This window comes from Leuresthes tenuis, unplaced genomic scaffold (assembly GCF_036924035.1).
Source record: "Leuresthes tenuis unplaced genomic scaffold, fLeuTen1.0.hap1 SCAF_5, whole genome shotgun sequence".
NCBI lineage: Eukaryota > Metazoa > Chordata > Actinopteri > Atheriniformes > Atherinopsidae > Leuresthes > Leuresthes tenuis.
In genome coordinates, this window is record NW_027325359.1 from 23,190,133 (window position 1) to 23,215,228 (window position 25,096).

At 38.7% G+C, this 25,096-nt stretch overlaps 1 protein-coding gene across 1 annotated transcript; it reads right to left on the reverse strand.

The window, feature by feature from the left end:
- drd4a (dopamine receptor D4a) lies at positions 1-24,933 on the reverse strand. The gene is made up of 6 exons (XM_072386481.1): positions 24,104-24,933; positions 11,875-11,987; positions 6,823-7,406; positions 607-2,702; positions 298-388; positions 1-188 (listed from the first exon to the last, which is right to left on the reverse strand). Exons 1-4 carry the CDS (start codon positions 24,335-24,337, stop codon positions 2,497-2,499), a joined length of 1,137 nt encoding a protein of 378 aa, XP_072242582.1. The 5' UTR covers positions 24,338-24,933; the 3' UTR covers positions 1-188; positions 298-388; positions 607-2,496.
- Positions 24,934-25,096: the final 163 nt, after the last annotated feature.

Sequence of the window (25,096 nt, forward strand, 5' to 3'; positions counted from 1 at the left end):
AAACAGCCAGCAACAACTTTTATTGGCAATAAAAGAAAACAAACAATCTCACTTCAACATATTTATCATTCTATAGCCTCTTCAAAAACTCCTCTGAGTCCAGAGCTCTTCTGAGTTGTTCTGCATATATGTCCATTTTCTGTTGTGCCTCCTTGCTTGACATAAAATGAGATAGCAGCTTTTTCTCACTGATGAGACAAAATTAAATAGCAATTAGTAAAAGGACATTCACACTGAGAGGCTGTCATAAACAATGTACATATATGTATTAGCACTCTGCTTATGTTTGTAGCATACCTCAAGTCATACTGCAGTCCACATTTGTACATTGCTGTGGCTCTGTCAATGGAAATTGCATGGACAGTTGAAAGGGTGTGGACTGTTGCCTCTGTCATGAGGTGAACAAAAGGACATCTTTCATTTAGACATTAAAGTAGTCTGTCATGTTGCAGTTCACAAGATATTAATCATACGTTAAAGACTGACAACAGTAATAATATAAAATATGTTAATATGATAACTAAAAACTTTTTAGAATTTACCTCCGGCAGAAGCACATCCAACAAATATGAAAAAAATCTTATCAATACCTGTGGTTGGACTTACCTCTGTATTTAACAACAGACTTCTAGTGGCCTTGCAAATGGGGAATTAGGGCATGGTACGGCCCTACCTTCGGGCACAATGGGCACTGAAAAGTGTCCACTCCCAATTTAATTAGTGCCAGGAAGTTGCCCTCCAGAAATGTTGTGATGTTGGTCTATAGGAGAATAAAATACAATCAAAATTCATACTTTTTGAAAAGACATAAATGATTAAAGTAAAAATATATTGCTAACCTATTTAATTTAAAATCTGCATGCATACATGTCTACAAATAATTTTAAACTTTTACAAAATCAGATTATGGTCATTTTATTCTTTTTTAGCATTGTTCCCTTGTCAAGCTCAAAAACAGGACCCTATTTTCTATGTTTTTGTGTTTAAATGAGAAATCAGGAAACTTTGAATTGGTCTACTAAGAAGAGGCAGCTGCAACTAGAAACAGCCTTAATGTCCTTTCCAAAGCAACCAGACTGCATTACTAGAAACTAATTTTGTAACTGTAAACCACACTTCAATCAAACTTCACCAACACACATATTACCAAAACTATTCAGTTTGATACGTTAAATTAAAGTTAAAAATATAAACAATAGAAATACAATAAATACAAATATTCTGCTTCTGTTATCATCCCTTGCTCTCTCATTACTTTGATTTTCATAAAACATGTGAAAGCCCACACAAAATGGGTTTGAGTTTGAAGAAATGTTCCGGATAGAGTCCGCTGTCTTTGAAAAACAGTCATTAATGCTCTTTCTGTCAAGGAAAGATGTCTTAAACGTTATATTAAACGTCAACATCTTCCCAAAATGTAAAAATATAAATGTTCCTTTCTCAAGGAAGAAAAGCTACTGAATTTTGCTCTTGCTGTGAAGATTGCAGACTTGACATATTCTTTTGATGGCTCTGATAGCCAAAAATCATATTCTGTAAGCCATCATGTCTTACCCAAAGATGTTACTACAACAGAAGTGGATTCAATGTATTTATAGTTATATATAGACATCATGTGGCCAATTAAAAACACCTGCGAAGACACAGGTCTGAGGCCATCATTTTTCAGACATCTGCTCTACAAAGTCCACCTAAACCAATTGGGTTTTGCCATTCTAGTCTGATGTTGTTCCAACCAGTGAGCCAGGCAACATCATGAGTAAGAGCAGGAATGTCTATTAATTAGTAAGATTGTTTGTTTGTTGTTGAATGTGTTTTTCACTCTGTCTTGCTCTTGTTTGCAATTGCTGCATGGAGGTGATGACTCTCTTTGGCTGGTGAGCGGTGCATTTAAATTTTTTTTTTTAAGTTATGAAAACCTACACAAAGTAACTACATTGCAATTGGGATACTGCCATCACATAATCTTGGATAATGTAGCTTCCTCTTCATGAGAATAACTTCCTAGTTTAAACAATGTTCGATCCGGTTCGATTGCAAAATGTAACAGAAACGGGGCAGGCCAGCATCATCTGTTGGCATATGGGTGGGGTCAGATTAGTAGGGTCAAGGAAAACACCCAGCAAAAGACCTAAATTCCCAGGTTCCTGTTGTAAAAATGCAAATTTAGAGTTTTCAAATCAGCTACATGTCTTAATCTGCATTTTAAAAGACATCTTTTATTCTGAAAGATTATCTCAATGTATAAAATTTACTGCATGTTGGTGAACTGCTGTGAATCCTATGAGCTCTTCGTTCCTTTGACTGAAGCTGCTTCACGTGAAAAGTTAAGCTCGAACAAACTTTGCTGTCATTGTAGAAAATAAAAACCTCACAGAGGAAGAAAACCATGGCAACATTAACAGACTAAAGACAAATCATCAGTCAGCAGCGTCACTTGCAGCTGTTGTGTGTTCAACAATTGTCCATGCAGCAGCATTAATGTATCCAAGCATTCTAGGAGCAGCAGTGGTGCAGGAACTTTTTGAAGAAGTTCCTGAATTCCGTGTTGAAGATGGTGTAGATGATGGGGTTGAGAGCACTGTTGACGTAGCCGAGCCACGTCACCACGCTCATCAGGTCTGGTGGGATGTGGCAGCCCTGACAGCGAGCTCGCATTATGTGAAGAACAAAGAAAGGGGTCCAGCAGAAGAGAAAGGCACCTGCAAGAGGAGAAGAATAATTATAAAGAAGGGAAACCAAAAGTCCCCGTCAAGGCTTTCAGATGGATGTAGTTTAATCTCTGTACAAAACAAAAAAAGAAACTGTACTTCCAGGCTATGTTTTATCAAGAATAATGCGAAGGGGAAGCTGCGAGCCAAGCATAATCCATGTTGACATTTCCCGCAAAATTTAAAAAAGAAAAGAAAAAAAAGATACCTTCTAATTTCCCTATCTGCAGTGGGGGTTATAGTTAGTTTTGCTTCCTGGGGAAACCCCCAAGATGTCGTTATGTAATCCACAACACAATCCATTACCGCTTATCTATAGTGTATATAGTATGAATTTGACTTTTGTATCTATCAACCAATCAACAAACTGGTATCCTACACTTAGGTTGGCTGCTTAATTGTTTAATCAACTGAAGCCTCTCCCATCAACCAGACAACTCAAAAACTCGGTTGGAAGGTGCCTTGTAGACATATTTTGTGAAAATACCACCAAAGCTTGGCTTCAACTCTGTGCACTACCATCAGACAAACTGACCTGTGAGAATCTGAGAGAACTAAAGAGATCTTTTTCATATGTTATCACACTAATTTAACAAATCTTCATTGGTTATTAGAACATATCACAATCAAAGAGGCACTCTCAAAACATTCTGTAAGAGCAAAATCTGAAGGAAAAAAATGCCAACACTTGGCTGAGTGACCAGAGAGGTCTTTTCATCGCTCTTTCATTGTGATTCTTAAATGTAAAACTGGGCCTTCAGTCTAGCCAAGAAAGAAACAGCTACAAAGCCAAAGCACTATCTAATCTGTCAAACACGGGGTCGCTTCTGTTATGGTTTGGTCATGCATAGATGGCAGTAGAATGCAGAAATTTATTGATAATCTCAAAGTCAAATTCATTTACACAGTATTTAAAACAGCCAGGGTTTACCAAAGTGCTATATACACATTAAGGTACAACAGTATGAAAACAAATAAAGCAAAGAGAATACTTCTAACTGAATAGTATACTTCTAACCGTTGAGTTCTTTTGTTTAGAATCATGTTTTGTCTCGTCAGTTCCTGTTTTATTTTGAAATATTAAACTTCCCTCTCGTTTCAGGTATCTTGCTCTTCCTCTTGTGTCACGTGTCTGATTGTCTTCCCTGATCCCAAAGTGTTTCCACCTGTTCCCCATGTTCCCTCATGTGTATATATAGTCTCCCTATGTCCCGTGCCAGTGTGTTGTAACAATGTTTTGAGAGTTCTTCATCCTAGCCTTACCAAGTGTTCCATAGTCTTGTAATCCATGTCCTTGAAGTCGAGCGTTTCCTCCTACAGATCTTTTGTTTGTAAAGTTTTGAATCATAGTCATAGCCTAGACTCGTTTCCTCTGTTTAGGAATGATCTTTTGTTCTTGTTAAAGTTTCATAGCACCTCCGTTAAAGGAGCGTTTACGTTTCCATTAATTGTAAAGTTTCATAGTGCCACCGATAGAAGGAGTGAGTTTTGTTTTATGTAATGTTTCATAGTGCCTCCGTTAAAGGAGAGCTTATTGAATAGTTTTCATAGTGCCTCTGTTAGTGGAGTGATTTTGAGTTTATTGTTGTTTGTACCAGAGTGCCTAGAGTTTATTTGTACCTCTTTCTGTTTTCCTCCTAGAGGGGAGTGAGTTTGATTTTGATAAAGTTTTATAGTTACACTAGCCTCAAGCCTAGTTATTGAGGTCAGTTTATTAGGATTTCACAGCCCCTTGTTTTCTCTGTTCTTGGGACCCATAAGTGGTTAATTATAATAAACTGACTTATTCTGAAAAGATCCTGCATCTGTGTCCTGTCAGTTCCTGACACTAACTGTTCAAAGCAGAAAGCATAAAATGAATAGGAGTTGTGTGAAATACATTTCTGAAATAAATAAACTATAAAAAGTCTTAAAATGCTGAAGATGTTGAGTGAAGTTAAAAGTCACAGACAACACATACATCTTAAGATGAGTCGTGATTGTTTTTAAAAAGATAGGGCATATTAAATTGACAGCTGAGGTCTGCGCTGAAGCTTTGCAGCAGAGGCAACAGGATAAATGAAGATTAATTCAGGAACCCATCAGTGTGCTCAGATTTAGCCAAAAGCAAATGCTCAATTGACATTTCTTCCTATACACACATCCAAGCTATCAAAGAGCTTTTCAGGATGGTGGACATCAAACATCCTTACCAGCCTGCATATCCATCTACCCACCGACAGTATCATCCATCAGTAGTGGCCATTCAGTGATTATCTTACGTCCCTCTTGCACTGTTAGCAGGACAGTTGTTGCCTATATAAAAGGGCTGTCAGCAACTTTTAGATGCATAATGAAACAAAACTAGAGAAATCCAGAGTACAGGACCCACAATAGCTAGTAATTATTTTCTTGTTTGATATCAACTGGGCCACTTCATTAGTTATTTTCCTCTAGCTGTTCAGTCCTACCCCCAAATCGCTCCCTTGAAGCTGATGAAAAAAAGTGTATTGCTTGCCCACTTAAATGCTAGTCTGACCAAGCTCTACTTAATAATTGGATTTCAGATGAAGGAGCTGCAAGGATTAGCTGCAGTGTGCGCAAGGGGGGCAGTTGCACAACTATTAATAGGCTGACCCACTCTGAGTGAAGTGAAGTGCCTTGGAACAGTCACCAGTGGTAGCAGTGAAGTGCTCAGATTCCTGCCATCACCAGTTGCATCTCTCTTCATGTAAATACTTGTGTGAGCATTTCTGTGCTGCTCAATGACTGCGCTTCAGTCGTTCTACAGAAGTCAAGCAAAGTGGGATTGTCTTGGAAAACACAACCCACTTCCAAGGTTCATTCTGAGTTAAAATTCCAGCAACACTTTTAATCTTGAAACAGATGCATTTTGACTTGTCCCCGGTCAAGGGCTTGCTGATGAAAGCCACAGGCTGAAGCATGTTGGTCTTATAATCTGTGTTGGACTGACTGTCATTAATATGTACAACTTAAAGGAGACAATTCAATTTAAAGGTTGGTAAGCACGTAAATAGCGCACGCGTTTTCTTCAGCCTGAGGGCTTTGGCTACAGCAGAGGTTGCTCTAGTTTTGACATTTAAAGTCAGTTTTACACCATGTACCATTGTAAGTACAATGGTGCATGGACCAAGAACTTTTAATCATGGGAGAGATGAACTTCATTCTTTAGTCTCACATTTAAGTTTAAATATATTACATATAGATCTGCTGAAATATGATATGGGGCAGCTTTAAGTAGGGTGGGCTATTACTGACAACATTAAATGGCATTATTACAGATCTTCTCCAGGTTGCTATAATTCTATACCACCCCCAGGTATTTCCAGGTCTGAACAGTCTCTATCTCCCCTCCATCAATGCAGACTATATAACTGAGGCTTTATGTCAATCAAGCACAAAAAAACTTGTCCTCTGTGTAGTCTGTTAAGAAATATTTGTCCTCAAATGCCTTTTAAAGACTCCAGGTTATACTTTGATCCTGTGTTTTTAAGGTCCACATCTTTGAAAGAGATCACAAAGAGATTACAAAGCTATCTGGCCATTGAAGGGCTCTTCCCTTTCAAGGGAAAGTGACAAGCCCAGTCATTTATATTAAAATCTATGTAAAATTTTATTTTCCAAAAATGTCCAGGCCAAGGTTGGCAGCAGCTCCGGTCAGCAGGAACAACACAATGATACAAACTCACACTGCACACAAAATGAAATATACATGTAGATATCATATAACAGAACATAAATTAAAACACCAAAGTTAGAAAGCAAAACTAATATTTAATCCCCACAGTCATTGCTGGCCAACTGGGGGTTGAACAGTCAATCACAATATTTACAACAAGACATATCTACTTCCAATATGTTTAAAATGAGCTTATACCCGCATAGTGAAACCAGCCTCTTAAGATTCAGGTAATTTTGCCTGTTAATTTACATGTTTATTCCTGGCAGAGGGAACTCCATAGTTAAATGCTTTTTTTTCTACGTTTTATTATTCACTTTATAGACCATCAGTTCCGAAAAATAAGTCTCCTCTCCTCATATTAGAGGGTCTCTATTTATGACATAATGCCAAGGAATTATCTTTAATGCTGCTACACAGGAAGTGACTCACCCACAACGACAGGAAGCACCTTCATAGCCTTCCTCTCACGGCTGTTGATCTTGGCCCTCCTTCTGGGAGGGTTGGGGTTGAACTTGATCTCCGCGAAGCTCACCGTTGGCACAGGGCTGTCCTTGCACTCTGATAGCTGTGGATGGTCTGTGGATGGGAAAGCGGACAGCTCGTCTGGTGTATCCATATGTTCCCGCTCTATGACTGGTGGAAGTGGCGGCGGCAGTGAAGCCAGAGGGGGCAGTGAGGCTGCGGCCTCCTGCAGTTTGCGACAGGCCTGGATGCTGCTCTTCAGCTTAGCTTTCCGTGCCTCCTCCCAGTGGTGCAGTCCACGGAACATGCCGCAGTACAGCAGCAACATGACGGGACAGGGGATAAAGAAGGAACACACAGAGGAGTAAAGGACGTAGTCAGTGTTTTCCAGTTTACACTGGCTGGGATCACGGCCTGGGATGTTGTTGATGCCAAACATGATGGGTGAGGCCACAGCCATGGCCAGGATCCAGGTGGCTGACAGCAGCACCGTCTGACGCATATCCACATGCTTTCTGTTGTAGTTCAGAGGAATCAACACAGCAATGAATCTGCAAGAGGTAAAAAAAAAAAAAAACTGTCGTCAGTACTAGGGTGGACATAATTATTTGTTGAAAGGTTTTGTTCACAAGGGTGAAAATAAATTGGACTGCTTTGTTGTTCAAAATCTGAGTTCCCACCAGTTGCCCACTAATTTTCCCCACATTCTACAGTTATTTACAGCATCAATGCAAACAAGCAACACTAGTTTTGTGAAGGTGATGCAAAAAGAAAGGTCTAACAGGTGAGAGAAGAACTGGATCAGTTCAGGGTGATCTGCTTGTTTTATATAGGTGAGATGACACCTATATTTCATATAATCCCATTTGATTCTTCTGACATTTAAAAAGCACACATTTCTTGTTGTAAATGCATTTAAAAAAAGAGGGATGAAAGACTAACTGTTTAATCAGACAAAAAGAAAATACTGTTACTTTTCTTTAAGCAACCTTTTAATCCATCAATTTTTTTTATACACACTTTATCCAATTCAGGGTTAACTCTTTAATATTGAACACATTGCTGTTTTTCTGCTGGAATAAGCAGAAGAATTGATAAAAATTAACAATAATAATAATAGTTTACAGTCACAGAATATTGATTATAAATTAAGAAACACAATTTTAACAGACACTGCCTTTTTTGTCCTGCCATTGTAATGTTTTTACAATGTTTTTAAATGATGTATCAGTGACAGTTCCAAGATCTTCCTGGAAAAACCTTGCATCTTATCATTGTTTGATTGCATTGGCAAGATTTATCTCTCTGTTTCCAAAAACCTTACAATGTATGGAGAAAGATTTTTACATATCTGTCAGTGTCAAAAATATGTGAACCTTTGCTTTCAGTATAAAGTGTGAACCTTTTCAAAGCAATAACCGTGACAAAAGGTTTTTGGTTGATGAGTCTTGAGAAAAACATCAAAGTCAGCAGTCACTGTTAAAAAGCCTTATGGCTGTGGGGACAAAGGACCTCCTGAACCTCCCAGTCCTGCAGTGCAGTCAGATGAGCCTCTCACTGCAGCTGCTCCTCTGTCCTGCCAGGATGTTGTGGAGAGGATGTCATTATTCTCCAAAACAGAATATAATTTCCTCCTCATATGTTGCTGCACTGAGTGGGTCTAGCCTTCTGCCTACTACAGAACCAGCCTTTTTCAACAACTTTTCCCGCCGCCCACAGTTTTTGTGCAACTCCCCCAGCCGGCAACAGTATAGAACAGCGCACTCTCAAGGATAGTGTGATAAAACGTGCACATATGTCACTGCAGACTTTGAAGGACCTGAGCCATCTCAGGAAGAAGAGACGACTCTGGCCCCTTCTGTACACTGCTTCTATGTTGGCAGAACACTCCAGTTTATTATCCAGCACCACCCCCAAGTATTTGTAGGTCTGAACAGTCTCTATCTCCCCTCCATCAGTGGTAGCGAGTTAGCATTTTCCATAATCACAGAGGGCAGAAAAGGCTTGTACCGCCACCTCCTGTTGTGCCTCTTTGCCATTAGTTTTGCTTCAGCTCTGCATCCATGGTACAGCTTTCTTAGCTCAGTCAAAATTGGATGTTTAATTCCGCGTCCAATCCTTGACAGTGCCAACAGTTCCTCTCTTGTTTACACTGCTCTACTGGAAGCAGTGCACATTGTCAAAAAATAAGAATAAAACAAAATGTAAATAAAAAGCAGATCACTAAAAATCCCTAAAAATGTTTAGATTAAAACTAAAATTACAAATATACAACATTTATAAAAATAAACGTTGTAAACGACAAACAAAATTCAGAGCTACACAGACTTGCTGCAGATAAGGCTGGCGCATAGCAACCGAGAAAGGTTTCTTTTACTTTCTGCCTATTTCTCTGGACAAAACAATTAAATTCAGGGATGTGGCTCTGTTTCCTCACATAAAAGGTTTGCTTTGACCATTCACCAACATTTCAATTGGACTGAAGGTCAAGATTTCTTCTTTATTCTTGTTTTCCATAATACACATGATCCAGAAATGCCTTGTGTTGATCAGACTTTCCTGTTCCTTTAACAGAGCACAAAGCTGATTGTTCTCACTGAAAATATTTAACCTTAATTTCACATTCAAATTAACAGCTCATTCTACAAGTTTACTTATGTTTGCCACACAGAGATATGGGAAGTTTGATCATTATCCTCAAATATAAATCATCAACTTTATTACTTTTTTGTCCCATTTACTTTATTGGCTTCTCTTTATCTATTTTCAGGACTCGAGATAAAAGCTGATGTTTGATCATATTCACTCAAAAATGCAGAAAATTGTTAAAGGTTTTAAATCTTCAAATTTAAAAAAAAAATGGCCACGCCACCGTATCTTGATCTCACCGTGTTATCCAGGTTGCTGTTGTGTAGGCAAAAACATGCTGACTGCTTTATGTCTACCTTCTCATGCATTCAGATCAGGATTCTTAGCGTTTCACTTGGCCAAATAAGAAAATAAAACCTTTATTGCTATTTCTGCTTTATCACAATTTGCTGGTCGTGTGGTTGGCACCTTGGCCTCACCGCAAAAGGGGTTCTGGTTCAAACCCAAAAGGTAAGGCAAAGGTAACAGAATTCAATATGCATTCACAGATTAAACCTTTTTGTAAATCTGACAAAAATATTTGACAAAAGTCAGGACTATTTGATGAAATCTTTAGGGCTATGCAGACTATACAGCCCATGGACAGCCCATCAGTCTTTTGTGCACTTTTGACAGTTGGACATGAGTCAGTTTTCTTAGAGACACCAGACAGAGCAGAAGAAATTCCTTTTTCAGCAGCAACCCTCTTCAGTCCTTCAAGTTCTGTTTCCTGCCTTGAATTATTCAGACGCTGTCATCCTCTTCAGCCTCTAAATGCTACAGGCTCCTTCAGAAAGCTTCGGATCATCGCCATCAGTCCACTTTAGCCTCTGCTCCCCATCGGTCTTCAATATAATCATATTTCCTTAAGCTGGTACGTCTGATTTGCGGAGTAGCACAGCTCTTCTGCTCAGAATGTCATCCTTCAACATGAATGAAGACTTTAGATAATCTCATTGAGTCAAACTAAAGAGCACAGAGTGAAACTGGCAGTTAATCACAGCAGGCACATTCTTCACTCAGGGCTTTAAATTGTTCCGTCCCCTTGGATTCTTCTTATCTTAGAGCTTTTACAAGAAACAGACAAAAGGTTGCTGTCCAATACAACTGTCTGACCCTGACAATCCTCAGATGGATATCTGATGATGTCCACTGTGTCCCAAACAGATTCTACAAGGTTCTGGCCTGATGTATGTATGACCTGACACGAGACCTATTAAAACGCTAGTTATCACACATGGTCTCTATGTACTGACCAAAATTTGATCTCTTACTTTCAGAATAACATGTTCTTTAGAATTTCTGTGGGATGGTGAGACTTAGTTTGGCTGAAGAGCTGCATCTGAGTCGTGTGCATCTTTCTCACAACAGCTCAGGAAATGTTGCCCTTACCAAATCAGCTTCAGTGAGACGTGATATTGCTACTTTAACCATACTGAAACAAATAGTTTCACTCTCAGAACAGAGACATCTGTTTTATGTTCTGTGGTCTAGGCTGAAATATCAAAAAGTATTGGATGGATTTCAGTCAAGTTCATTCATTCATCTATTTTCAACAGAGGAATAATCCTGTGCTGCCTTAGATGATTCCTTGACTTTCCACTTGCAAAACCACAGAGCTGTATTATTTTTTTACTTTAGTGAAATACATCAACAATTGTAAAACAGAATGTCATGCTTCACTTTGATATCTATGTTCACTAAAGGATCATTTCAACAAGTTTTGGGGAGGCTTTGAGTTTGCAGCTTGAGCCATCAGCATAATTGATCCTTGATAATTGATGGTGATTGATAATTGATATCTCAATATCTGCACAACAGATGTACTCATAATTAGCTTAATATTCATTATCTGCAAATCGAAAAAAAAAAACATATTATTCTATGAACAAAAGAACATGGAAAACATAATTTAATTTAATGAAAAACATCAGACAACCATAAATTTGCTACCATAAATTTCAAGGTGAGATAATATTTTTCATGAAAAAGTACAATGTCTCAATTTCAACATTTGGTATATTTTCTATGTTCTATTATGAATGAAATGTTGGATTAAGAAACTGAAAATCATCTAATTATTTTTTTATTCACACTTGCACAGTATCTTTTTTAGAAGTGGGGTTGTACTTAAAGAAGTCTAAACCTCTCTCTAGGAATACTCATAAATCATTCGTACTGACGTATTAAAGTATTCAGAAGCAAAAGGGAAACTTTAGACTGTAATCCTACTCCTGCTGTCCAGGGGATGATCAAATGATAACTCTGAACTATCAGAACAAATTTTTTCAAAATAATTGTACCTTAACTTTTTCATCTGAAATATGATTTAATCATTATTTTGCATTGTATTCTCATCTGCTGTGTGTACTTCTACAGGTAATCACTAACCTGTCGATGCTAATGGCACAGAGGTTGAAGATAGAGGCGGTACACAGCATCACATCCATGGTCATCAGGCAATCACAGATGGTTGTGCTGAGGGTCCACACACCGTCCTGGAACTGAAACAAACAAAGACAAGCTGAGAATTTTCGTTCTTTCTCTAACAGTATCTACTCTACATTAGCCAAAACAACCAATGCATATATGTAAAAATGGCCCATGTATTTGAAACTGCTGTAACCATATTCCAACTTGAAGTAAACTACAAAAGCTAATTTTCAGTGTCGTGATCATGTTCCTCAAAAGCTTAATCAAGTTTAATCTGAGGGGTGCAAGATGATTAATGGAAAGAAAAAGCGGAACATAGAAATTTTCTTAGAAAGAAAACAAAAATTGTTTTATTGTATTCTTTGCCGGAATGATTTGACCTCGTTTGTCAGTTTGGTGGATTTAACCTCTTAGAAACCGTCACTGTGTAGTTTGTGTTTATCAAGGGGACTAAAAAGCCTGAAAGTAACTTAGTACATTGTTTTTATTACATCATTGTGATATAAATAAATGATCTGATAAAATAAGAAAAAGAATAACATGTAAATTAAAAAAATAAATAACAATTTATAAATGCACTAATAAAATGGTGTATGACAAAATGCATTAAATACTTCAATAAAGCCTCTAACTTAAGTAGAAGTGATGTGTTTCTTTAACTCTTTAATTAGAATTCATGAGCTGGATGGTGCTGTGGTGGTTAGCACTGTCGTCTCACTGCAAAAAGGTTTCTGCTTCAAATCCTGGCTGGGGCATTTCTGTGTGGACTTTGCATGTTCTACCTGTGCATGTTTCTGGGTATGTCTTCCTCCCACTGTCTGAGAACATGCATGTTAGGTTTTCCTGAGGTGATTCTAAATTGACCATAGGAGTGAGTGTACATGATTGTTTGTCATATTTGTCTTTGTGTTGGCCCTGTGATGAACTGACAACCTGTGAGTGAATGCTAAAAAAAAACTTAAAATCTTTCAGTTGCAGTGTCAATCAGTCAATCTGCACAATTACTCTCCCGAATCACTTTACAAGACTTTTTCCTAATTATACCACTCTATTATTTTCCAGATCATTCACCTGACAGTTGCTTGCAGATTGAGGTTTACTGTGCACAACTCTGCTGAGATTAGTTATTTATCAATTATCAATTAGTTATTTTTTAATCAGATTGTGAAATATGTTTTGACAAAATAAAAACAGAGGCAAGTTGACACAAAGATGAGAAGTGAGCAAGAAACAACAGGAAAATATGAGGAATGCATAAATAAGCAACCACAGAGAAAAAGCAAGGTTAACTGACAAATTCTCAGATAGATTATGGACTCATTGTAGTTGTTTTATTGTTTTTTTCATAATCCATTGTGAGATTGGGGCCCCTCGCCTGAACTCTGGACCCCGGATGAAAGCAACCTCAAGAGGAATGTAGCCCCCTGACTGTGTTTAGCTGTTGTTCTCATAGCTCCAAGAGACAAAGACTTTCAGACGGCACCAGGGCACTGATTGCAGTTTGACCAGGACTCTGCCTCCAACAGTCAGCTGTGACTGTGTTAAAGAAACAGACATTGATTTATGAAAGGATATTAAAGCAGAACTTAATATGCTCTGTGTATCGGATATTTGTGTCATTAAGGTCCCTCTGAGTCTGGTCAGTAATGTCAAAGAAAGGTTTAGGACACTGTGTCAGGAAACACAAGGAGCAGCTGAGGTTCAGAGGTAACACTTTAAGAGACATATTCATTTTAAACACACAATGAGTTTGGATGCAGACTGCAAGGTAAAATTCTGAGGTCCCATTAGAAAGACAAAGAAACGGGAAAAAAAATTAGGTTCAGATCAATGATAAAATAAAAGTCTGACAAATGTAAACTTTCAAATTACAGATACAGTGGCCTCCAAAAGTATTCACCCCCTTGACATTTTTCATGTTTTGTAGCCTCACAACCTGGAATTAAAATGGATTATTTGAGAGTTTGCACCATTTCATTTACAGAACATGCCTACAACTTTGAAGATGTATTATTGTTTTATTGTGAAGCAAACAACAAAGAAAATAACAGAAAACTTCAAGGGGCATAACTGTTCACCCACCCAAAGTCAGTACTTTGTAGAGCCACCTTTTGCGGCAATTACAGCTGCATGTCGCTTTGGATAAGTCTCTATGAGCTTGCCACATTTTGCCACTGGGATTTTTGGCCACTCCTCAAGGCAAAACTGCTCCAAGTTCTTCATGCTGGATAGTTTTTGCTTGTGAACAGCAATCTTCAAATCTAACCACACATTCTCAATTGGATTGAGGTCTAGACAGTGACTCGGCCATTCCAACACATTTAAATGTTTCCCCGTAAACCACTCAAGCGTTGCTTTAGAAGTATGCTTCGGGTCATTGTCTTGCTGGAAGGTGAACTGTCCCAGTGTCAAATCACAGGCAGACTGACACAGGTTTTGCTCAAGAATATCCCTGTATTTAGCACCATCCATCTTTTCCTAAACTCAGACCACTTTCCCAGTCCCTGCTGCTGAAAAACATCCCCACAGCATGATGCTGCCATCTCCATGTGGGGATGGTGTTCTTGGGATGATGGGATGTGTTGGGTTTGACATAGTGTTTTCCTTGGTTGCCTGAAAGTAAAATTTTAGTCTCATCTGATCAGAGCACCCTCCTCCATACATTTGGGGAGTCACCCAAATGCCTTTTGGCAAACTCAAAACGTGCAAAGTAAAGGCTTTTTTCTGGCCACTCTTCCATGAAGCCCAGCTCTATGGAGTATACAGCTTATTGTGGTCCTATGAACAGATACTCAAGTCTCTGCTGTGGAACTCTGCAACTCCTTCAGGGTTACTTTTGGTTTCTGTGCTGCCTCTCTGATTAATACCCTCCTTGCCTGGTCAGTGAGTTTTGGTGGGTGGCCCTCTCTTGACAGGTTTGTTGTGGTACCATGTTCTTTCCATTTGAAGATGATGGATTTGATGGTGCTCACTGACCCTGACTTGCTCTTCTCAACAACTTTGTCCATGACTTGTTTGGAGAGCTCCTTGGTCTTCATGGTGAGATGCCTCTTGTTTAGTGGTGTTGCAGCCTCTGGGGTCTTTCAGAAAAGGTGTGTTTATACTGACAGATCATGTGACACTTAGATTGCACACAGGTGGACTTCTTTTCACTCAATTATGTGACTTTTGAAGGTTATTAGTTGCACCAGAACTTTATAGGGGCTTTATAGCAAAGAGGCTGCATACATATACACATGCCAATTTTCAGTTTTTAATTTTTTTTAATTCTTTATGTATATATATATATATATATTTTTTTTATTTTTTTTATTTTTTTTTTTGTCATTTCACTTCACCACTATTTTGTGCAGATCCATCGCATAAAATAAGATTTAAAAAACATTCAAATTACAAGTTGGAATGTAACAAAATAGGTAAAAAGCCAAGGCGATGAATACTTTTGCAAGGCACTGTAGTTAGATAGTTTTGTATGCTATGACAGTAATCAAATAAGCATGGTAACATAAATGACTGCACAAAAGTCTGAAACAACCCCTCGTTTGTTCAAATAATGCTAGGAAAATATGAATTAGATGCAGTGATTGACTGAAAAATGCAAACATAAATAGAATATGAGGCAATGTTTGCTTGAAATTTTTTGGTATGACCACCTTGATTCTTAATCACAGAATGATCCCTCTTAGATGGGTTTTCTTGTAATGTCTTAAAGAAACCTTCAGAAATAGTTCTTCAAGCTTCTTGAAGGACATTCCAAAGCTGTTCTCTGGATGTTGGCTGTTTTTCGTTCTGTTCTCTGTCAAGATTATCTCACATTGCTTCGGTGTTGAGGCCTGACCGGTGGCCCTGAAGTGCAAATCATAACGGCAAAAGAGAAAACGGAAAAGGTAGGTACCCTCGGGTGACATGAATTGTCGCAGATTGGACTGATGGTGGTCTTTTGAACTGGAAAGACTATGGTTTACATGTTTTCAGAATATGAGCGCTGCTCGTGACAACATATGTGCTGCTATTGAAGAACATTTTGATGGGAATATCCCGTCTTACATGCTGCTTTATCACTCAATGTTAACAAAAAGGTCTCAAAAGATATTGACAAGATGTTATTAAACTTTATATGGAGGAACAAAAACCAATATATTAAAACATCAGTAATAGGGGTGTGACGAGATCTCGTGCCACAAGATCTTTGTGAGCTATCCAAACTTCTATTTGTGACCTGTGGGGGCAGTAATGCGCCTTTGCTACGTCTAGCCTGCCAGAACCTAAAGACGGAGAAGGAAAAGAAGAAGAGGAGAAGGACGGGAAGCAGCAAGCAGCCAGAATAACGTTGGAAAAAACTGGTATTACCACTGAAGATGCCCCAGCCACTTTCAAATCGTTTGTTTTGCAGCATTTCGGGTACCTGGCGGAAATGATAAATGGCAGTAGAGTGACTGATAAGTTTTCAATGACATTTTTGGTCAGGCTCTGTTTGCACTATTTAGGGGTCTAGCAGCGTAGCTGCAGACACCTATTGTTTTAGCTGTTTTTCTTATTATTATTCATCTAGTTACCGCTGCAATTGAAGTCTATGGCAGCCCCATGAACGCTATGGTAAAAAGTTGTGAAATTTGGCATATGTTTTTAGGACCATCCCATTAGCAAACTCAAAAATTTTCGTGCCCAAAGAGCAAACTCTCTAGCGCCACCAAAGTTTGAAATACATTCAGCTGCATAACTTTTGACTCGTTGGTCCGAATTTCAAAAACAAGGTACTGTTGGAATCCTTGGATCATGACGAGTCCAACACACAAAAGTCTGAAACAACCCCTCGTTTGTTCAAATAATGCTAGGAAAATATGAATTAGATGCAGTGATTGACTGAAAAATGCAAACATAAATAGAATATGAGGCAATGTTTGCTTGAAATTTTTTGGTATGACCACCTTGATTCTTAATCACAGAATGATCCCTCTTAGATGGGTTTTCTTGTAATATCTTAAAGAAACCTTCAGAAATAGTTCTTCAAGCTTCTTGAAGGACATTCCAAAGCTGTTCTCTGGATGTTGGCTGTTTTTCGTTCTGTTCTCTGTCAAGATTATCTCACATTGCTTCGGTGTTGAGGCCTGACCGGTGGCCCTGAAGTGCAAATCATAACGGCAAAAGAGAAAACGGAAAAGGTAGGTACCCTCGGGTGACATGAATTGTCGCTGATTGGACTGATGGTGGTCTTTTGAACTGGAAAGACTATGGTTTACATGTTTTCAGAATATGAGCGCTGCTCGTGACAACATACGTGCTGCTATTGAAGAACATTTTGATGGGAATATCCCGTCTTACATGCTGCTTTATCACTCAATGTTAACAAAAAGGTCTCAAAAGATATTGACAAGATGTTATTAAACTTTATATGGAGGAACAAAAACCAATATATTAAAACATCAGTAATAGGGGTGTGACGAGATCTCGTGCCACAAGATCTTTGTGAGCTATCCAAACTTCTATTTGTGACCTGTGGGGGCAGTAATGCGCCTTTGCTACGTCTAGCCTGCCAGAACCTAAAGACGGAGAAGGAAAAGAAGAAGAGGAGAAGGACGGGAAGCAGCAAGCAGCCAGAATAACGTTGGAAAAAACTGGTATTACCACTGAAGATGCCCCAGCCACTTTCAAATCGTTTGTTTTGCAGCATTTTGGGTACCTGGCGGAAATGATAAATGGCAGTAGAGTGACTGATAAGTTTTCAATGACATTTTTGGTCAGGCTCTGTTTGCACTATTTAGGGGTCTAGCAGCGTAGCTGCAGACACCTATTGTTTTAGCTGTTTTTCTTATTAGGGGTCTAGCAGCGAAGCTGCAGAACCCTATTGTTTTAGCTGGTATTCCTATTATTATTGATCTACTTTCCGCTGCAATTGAAGTCTATGGCAGCCCCATTAACGCAATGGTAAAAAGTTGTGAAATTTGGCCCATATTTTTAGGACCATCCTATTAGCAAACTCAACAATTTTGGTGCCCAAAATCTAAACTCTCTAGCGCCACCAACACGTCAAAGTTTGAAGCACATTCAGCTAAATAACTTTTGACTCATGTGTCCAAATTTCAAAAACAAGGTATCGTTGGAATCCTTGGATCATGACGAGTCCAACGCACCCTATGACCTCATTTTCCGTCTGACTAGATTTTCCGCCATCTTGGATTTTGTTGAAAACCTTCAAAAAGTTTCAAAGGTCACATATTTTGACCAATTCTCATGAAAATTGGCACAGAGTATCTTTGTACGAATCCACACAAAGGATACAAAGCGGATTTTTCAATTTCGACTTTGTTCACCCAATACAACCAATCAAAGTTAACAGCGACAACGCCAAAAAGGACGTGAGGCCATATCTCAGCAACCGGTTGGTCTTTTGACATCAAACGTCTATTAGAGACTCAAGACTTGTTAACTAAGAGGCCCAAGAATTTTGGTGATCTTTGACCTATAGGTGGAGCTATATTTAGCAAAAATGCATTTTTGCTTATATCTTTGGACCCGTTTGTCCAAATTTCACAAATGAGGTACCGTTGTAATCCCTGGATATAGCCGAGGTCAACCAACCTCATGACGTCATTCGCGCCATCTTGGATTGTCCGCCATTTTGAATTCTATCAAAAACCTTCAAAAAGCATTACAGGTCACCCAGATTGTCTGATTTCCACGGGACTTGACACACAGAATTTTCAGACCAAGCCTCACAAGAGCTATAATGTGGAACTTTTAAATTTTCTTCCGTTTGCACGTAGCAGCCAATCGAACTCAGCGCTGACATGCCAAATAGGATGTGAGGCCATATCTCAGCAACCATTTGATCTTTTGACATCAAACTTATAACACAGACTCATGACCAAGTCTTTAAGAGGCCCAATAATTCTGGTGAACTTCCACCCAGAGGGGGCACTATAAGTAGCAAAAATGCATTTTGCTCATAACTTTGGTTGGTTCAAATTGGACAAATGAGGTACCGTTGGAATCCCTGGATGAAGACGAGTTCATCACAAACACCAAACTTGGTGTATGGACTCATGATGCCTTCCTTAGCAGCCATAGGCTTATCTGCTATTCTGCTAGACCCCGCCATCACTGCTTGCAGCTATATTTGCACTCTGTATTGACAGAGTAGAACTTTGATTTGGTTTTGCACATGATATTGTTTGCACTTGAAAAAAAGAAAGAAATGTTTTATTTTATTTATTTTATTTTTACTTTTATAAATTTTAGTTTTAGTTTCAATTTGTGGAAGAAGAGGTTTATTAAAAGCTCATGCTTATATTATGCATGTAAAGAGTTATAATAAAACATTTCAAAATGCATGTGCAACTCGGTTAAATAAAAGTCTGTTGGTCCAGTCATATATTTTGTCAACGTAGTTTTCTTAAAATCTCATCTCGTTCTCGTGAGCCCAGTATCGTCTCTAGTCTTGTGAGCTGAGTGTATCGTCACACCCCTAATCAGTAATAATGAACTCATATGATAATGGTGGCCTTAACTTTTTACACTTTAAATAATACTTTCAAAATAAATTGGCTTAAACAATTTATCAAGAACCCATCTTCAATTTGGAACTTCATACCAATATTGTTCCATATGTAGTATCTATGTGGGGAAAACTTATGTTTGTAGATCAATGACCAAGAAAGAAGCATCTGTTTATGAAAGTAGGATAGTTTTGAGGGGATTTTTTCCAACATAATTACAAAGTAAAAAAAAAAATTTAGGCCTCCTAATTTAGAGAAAATAAAATTTGGTATGAAACTCCAAATTGAAGGGTATTTGATAAATTGTCATAACATAACACCTAACATCTTGTCAATATCTTTTGAGACCTTTTTGTTAACATCGAGAGATAAAGCAACATGTAAGACGGGATATTCCCATCAAAATATTCTTCAGTAGCAGCACACACGTTGTCACTAGTGGCGCTCATATTTTGAAAACATGTAAACCACCACCAGTCCAATCAGCAACAATTCATGTCACCCGAGGGTACCTACCTTTTCCATTTTGTCTTTTGCCGTTGTGATTTGCACTTCAGGGCCACCGGACAGGTCTCAACACCAAAGCAATGTGAGATAATCTTAAATTGTATTGAATAAGATGGATTTATCACTCCATCAGACCTTTTCAGTCCAGTTTTTGTGTCATTTGGCATACCTCAGCTATTTCTCCCTGTTTTCCTCTGGAAAAGCAAGCTAGTGCTGCCAAGCTAGTGGTGGTGCAGCACTAACTCAAACCACTATCTCTCTGAGAGACCTCAGTCAGTCCGAATCAGAAAAACCATCTCCAACACCACCACATTGAGCACCACCCCAGGGCTGTGTGCTCAGTCCATTGCTGTTCACACTGCAGATGCATGATTGTGCAGCAAAGCACAGGTTGACTCATATCATTATGTTTGCCAATGGTATGAGCACGTGATGTGAGGCTGGTAGACTGGTGCAAAGTCAACAACCTGTCTCTGAACGCAAGCATAACAAAAGAGATGATTATTGACTTCTGGAGACCACAGAGAAGCCATTCTGTACTGCACATCGATACATCCTCTGTGGAGAATCGTCAAGAACACCAGATTCCAGGGTGTTCACCTGGCGAAGAACCTCTCCTGATTCCTCAACACCAGCTCCACAATTAATTGAACTTGAATGGTTCATGATTACAATGAATTTGACTCTAATTGGCTTGAATTGGACTGCATCACTGAAGTGCCTTCAGATGACAAGAAAGCTCAGCAGCATCTCTACTTTCTGGGTTAAGCAAAGTCCATCTATTACCACCCATCATCACCCATCATCACTTTGAGACATGCTGAGTAACTGCATCACTATCTGGTATGGAAACTGCAGTGGAGTGGATCACAAGACCTTGCAGTGGATAATGAGAACAGCTAAGAAGATCATCAGTGCCTCTCTTCCGTCCCTCACAGACATTTAACATACACGTGGAGTCTGCACAGCCACCAGTATTGTGGATGATCCCACACACACATCACACAAATTCTTTAGCCTTCTGCCATCTAGCAAGAGGTACCAAAGCATTCAGACCCTTGCTGCCAGACTGTGCAACAGTTTCTTCCCCCAAGCCATCAGACACTCAGGAACTTGACCGCAAACACAAACACACATACACTCTCAAAAACTTATTCACTAACTGCATATTATATTTTCTTTGTTTACAGCTATTTTCAACTATGTTCTATTTTGAATTCCCCCCACCAGGGGATGAATAAAGTATTTTTCTATTCTATTCTATTCTATTCTATTCTATTCTATTCTGTTCTGTTCTATTCTATTCTCTGTTTACATTTACAAAAAAAATTGTACTTTATTCTCATTTAATCTGTATATTTGGTTAGTTTGTCTGTCTGACGCATTGTCTTTAAATATCCTTTCACACATGCATTTTATGTTGTGCTGTCTTTCTATACATATGTGCACTTCCTGTAATCCTGTGTCAGTGTTGTATGTAGCATCATGGTCCTGGAGGAACGTTGTTTTATCTCACTGTGTAATGTATCACTTGAGATGACAATAAAGCTCTCGTAACCTTGACCTTCCTTATGAATTGCTTCTTGATAGCCATGGAGACTATTTCTGATGAGGCTTCAATGAACAGTAGACGGATTAACTGAAGGTTCAGTTCAGGTTTTTGCTGGAATCTTTTTCTTTCAGATAAAAGACACACTGCTGCGACATGCCAAGTTATTTAGCGAATGCCACTTTTGGAATCACTTTGTTTGTGCAAAATACGGTTTGTCACAAGCAACCTGTTGCAAAAACATATCATATGTTCCCATTTTATTCAGCTGCTTCTACGACAAATGCCAAAGTGCAGTTTTAAAATACGTAGACAGAAAACCGGTCCAACCCTTGAGTTTGGTGTCTTTTTGGAAAGATTTTGAATGAATGATTCACAGGACAGTGTTAAGATGTTTAACAATAAAACAAACAAAAGGAACATATTCCTTTAAAAACTGTCAGACATACTAACTGGATGAAAAATTAGTTAAAAAGCAGTCAAAGCCGAAAGAAAAACTTTAAAAGACTCAATAATATAGAATACTATTACTCAAAACTTTTTAAAAGATGACAAGAAAATATGGCTCCTTAGGACCAAAACATAAAGACCTGAGAGGGGACTGTAGTATAGATGACAAACTAAGTAAAAGTGCTAATTTTAAGAAAATACACACTTAAACATCCAATTGAAAAGCATTCTATGTTAAGGCTGTGGAGATTGTATGCTTCAGTTTTTTTTCTTCTGATTCTTGTTCTATAGACAGATCCTAAATATTAAATGTATCAAAAGTTTTATTTTCTGTTCAAATGTTTGAGCTGATAATATCAGAAAACAGTAAACTTGAAAGAATGAATAAATGTGTTACTTGAAACATTTTATTCTGAGTTACTGTCACATTGTGGACTGAATTTTTACCAGGAAAGGCTTGCTTTGTTGCTTCATGTGTTTAAATTAGAAAACCAAAAATGATTGAATACACTTAAGTAAAGATGAGAAGAATCTAAAAACATATCAATCAAATATAAAACAGAAAAGAAAAAAAAGATGAAAACAAAACAATACAGAAGAATAAACTCTTGCAATATAATTAGAGCTGTATGAAAAAAAAATTAAACATAACTCAATCCCTATAAAGAAGCTGTTAAGCCTTTTAGATGCAAAACATTTTCCTCTGGCAGCTTTTTCTGTGTTATCAGTTAAAACAGACTGTGATTGTTCATACTTTGAGTTAAAAAAAAGATCTGACCTTGTTTATGGAATGCAACTTTTGTATACAAGATGTACATATACACAAAAGGTTTGCATTCTTTGCCTTGTCAGGATCACATAAGGTCTGAATAACCTGCACAGTGCCTTTCTTATGAGTTTGATAGACACAGGCCCTGGTCCTAACTGTCAACTACAGCTTCCTGATCAGGTCATAACCCTGCCCATCCTTTTCAAATGACCACAGACTCACTGCGGCAAACCTGTGATGTAACTGCGCTATCAAATTAGTCAAACAATTTGAAAAAAGCAGAAACCTCAGCATGACTAACAGCTTTATTTGAAACACTTTGAATTACTTAGTGAAATATGAAATATTTGAAATATTTGACAAAACTCTAAATAATTAAGGTTAATTACTCTGTTTGTGAACTTTAAAAATCCCACTAATCCTGAATTTTCAATGCCCTTTATCATCAATTTGCTTAGATTTGAAGAGGCCGTGTATCACTTGTAACACGTGTATCGCTAATAACACCACCAGTCTGATGTTATCTCGGTGCAGCAGCACCACCTCAGTCATTTAATCTATGAGTCAAATAATGGATTGGAACCTATTATCAAGAACTTTTTAAAGTAAAAACTACTTTGACTTTTTCTACAGAGCAGGGATTTGATGTTAGCATGAACATTTTTATACAGAAGTAAACATCACGTAAAGAGAAACAATAAAAGCACAACAGGATCATAAAGAAGCTGAGAAAAATAACAGAATTATGAGCTGTGTAGTAACAGGATCAGAGTGTGTGTTACAACAGCATGTCTTATGCTTATGGAACATTCTTGATGGATTTAGTTCAAGTTTTTCAGTCAAACTCTGATTCTATGCTGTCTGGATTAATTTGAATGGGTTGCGTTTAGTGTATTCTCCACAGCAGTTTAGATGGAAATGTCAAATTACTGCATTTTTAGGGGTTTCGTTTAAAAGTTTCATAAAGAGATGGAACTTCAAAGAGATGACAAAGTCGAAATCCATCACAGTTATGGGTAATTTGACATCTGAACTCCATACTGCCTACCGATGCGTCCATCGGTGTATGAATGATGTGTGAATGATTATAACAAAAAACACTGTTTCATACTGTGAGGCTGAAAAGCGCTATACAAGTAAAGTCCATATACCATTGACCCATTTAAACTCTAGACACTTAGAATGTAAGGCATGACAGCTGGGGCCCCCGAAACAGTCAAGACCCCACTTGTTTAATTACTTGCAGCTCTAATTTGGACATGGTGACACTTTATTTCAAGGTAAATAATGAATGAATTATTAATTTGACACTATAGTATCAAATAGGATGTTTGCGTTACATGTATAATTTATTACGTGTAATATGTCCGTGTTTTGGAGACGCGTCCAAGACACGTCCAAGACGGCGTGCTTCACCTCAGAGTAGACGAAGAGCGGCAGCACGAGCACTGCGAGCATCAGGTCCGCCACCGCCAGACTCACGATGAAGTAGTTGGTGGTTGTCTTCAGTGCCTTCTCGGTGAACACGCTCAAACACACCAGCAGGTTCCCGCAGATTATGACCACAATCAGAAGCACCCCAAAAAACAGCGCTGGCAGGTTGTGTCCCGCCGCCTCCGCCTCCTTCGCTGCGCTCAGGTTGGCCGCCATCCCCGCCGTGGCTCCTCAGTCCGTCCGCCCTGGTCCGAGCCACAGCAGCGCGGACATCGGGCTCTCATGAATGCCGAGCCGGGCTCTGGTGCACACAATATCGTCTCATGTTGCTGCAGAGACTCGACACAGACTTGACCAGACTTAAATAAGTAGCTCCAACGCGCTCCGGTACGCAAATACGCAAAACCCGGTCTGCGTAAATCAGGACGGCACCAGTCAGACTTTGGTCCTACTTGCGAAGTACAAAGTACATTTAAATATTAGATTAGCTGTATAATGATGAAGTTTCGTCTGTCTTTGTCAGGAAGAACATTTTTGTTTAGGAAACACGCTGGCACAACAGACAAGAGTTTGGCCAAAGGTGCACTAAAATAATAAAATCATCTGAAAGTTGCTGACCATGTCCTCTGCTGCAAATATTTTCCAAAAGCAATCTGCGTTCAGATAGCGGCCAATGTGTCGGGCTGCGAGTGTTTTCAGCTTCGGTGTATATACCTGCGTGCTCGGGAAGGCCACCGAGGCCAAATTAACTGATTAAAGCGGATTATCGGCTGCGCTTTACGGTGTCCTTCAACCCCTGAGTTTCAGCAGGAGACAGTTTGTCCACCTGCCTGTATGCTTTGCGAGCGTCCGCGTTTGTGTTCATGACACTGTGTGTGTTCGAAAGAGAAGAGAGGGAGACAGAGAGGGAGAGGAGTGACTGTTGGGGGAAAAGAATCCTAAAGTTTATCAACACTTTATTGAAATAAATACATG

Bases quoted from the DNA above. Each gene is read 5' to 3' on its own strand.
- drd4a (XM_072386481.1), bottom strand. From the start codon at position 24,337: ATGGCGGCCAACCTGAGCGCAGCGAAGGAGGCGGAGGCGGCGGGACAC. The intron at 11,988-24,103 runs GTGAAGCACGCC...TGTTTGTTTCAG, and splicing joins CGCTCTTCGTCTACTCTGAG to TTCCAGGACGGTGTGTGGAC. The intron at 2,703-6,822 runs GTGAGTCACTTC...CTCCTCTTGCAG, and splicing joins GGTGCTTCCTGTCGTTGTGG to GTGCCTTTCTCTTCTGCTGG.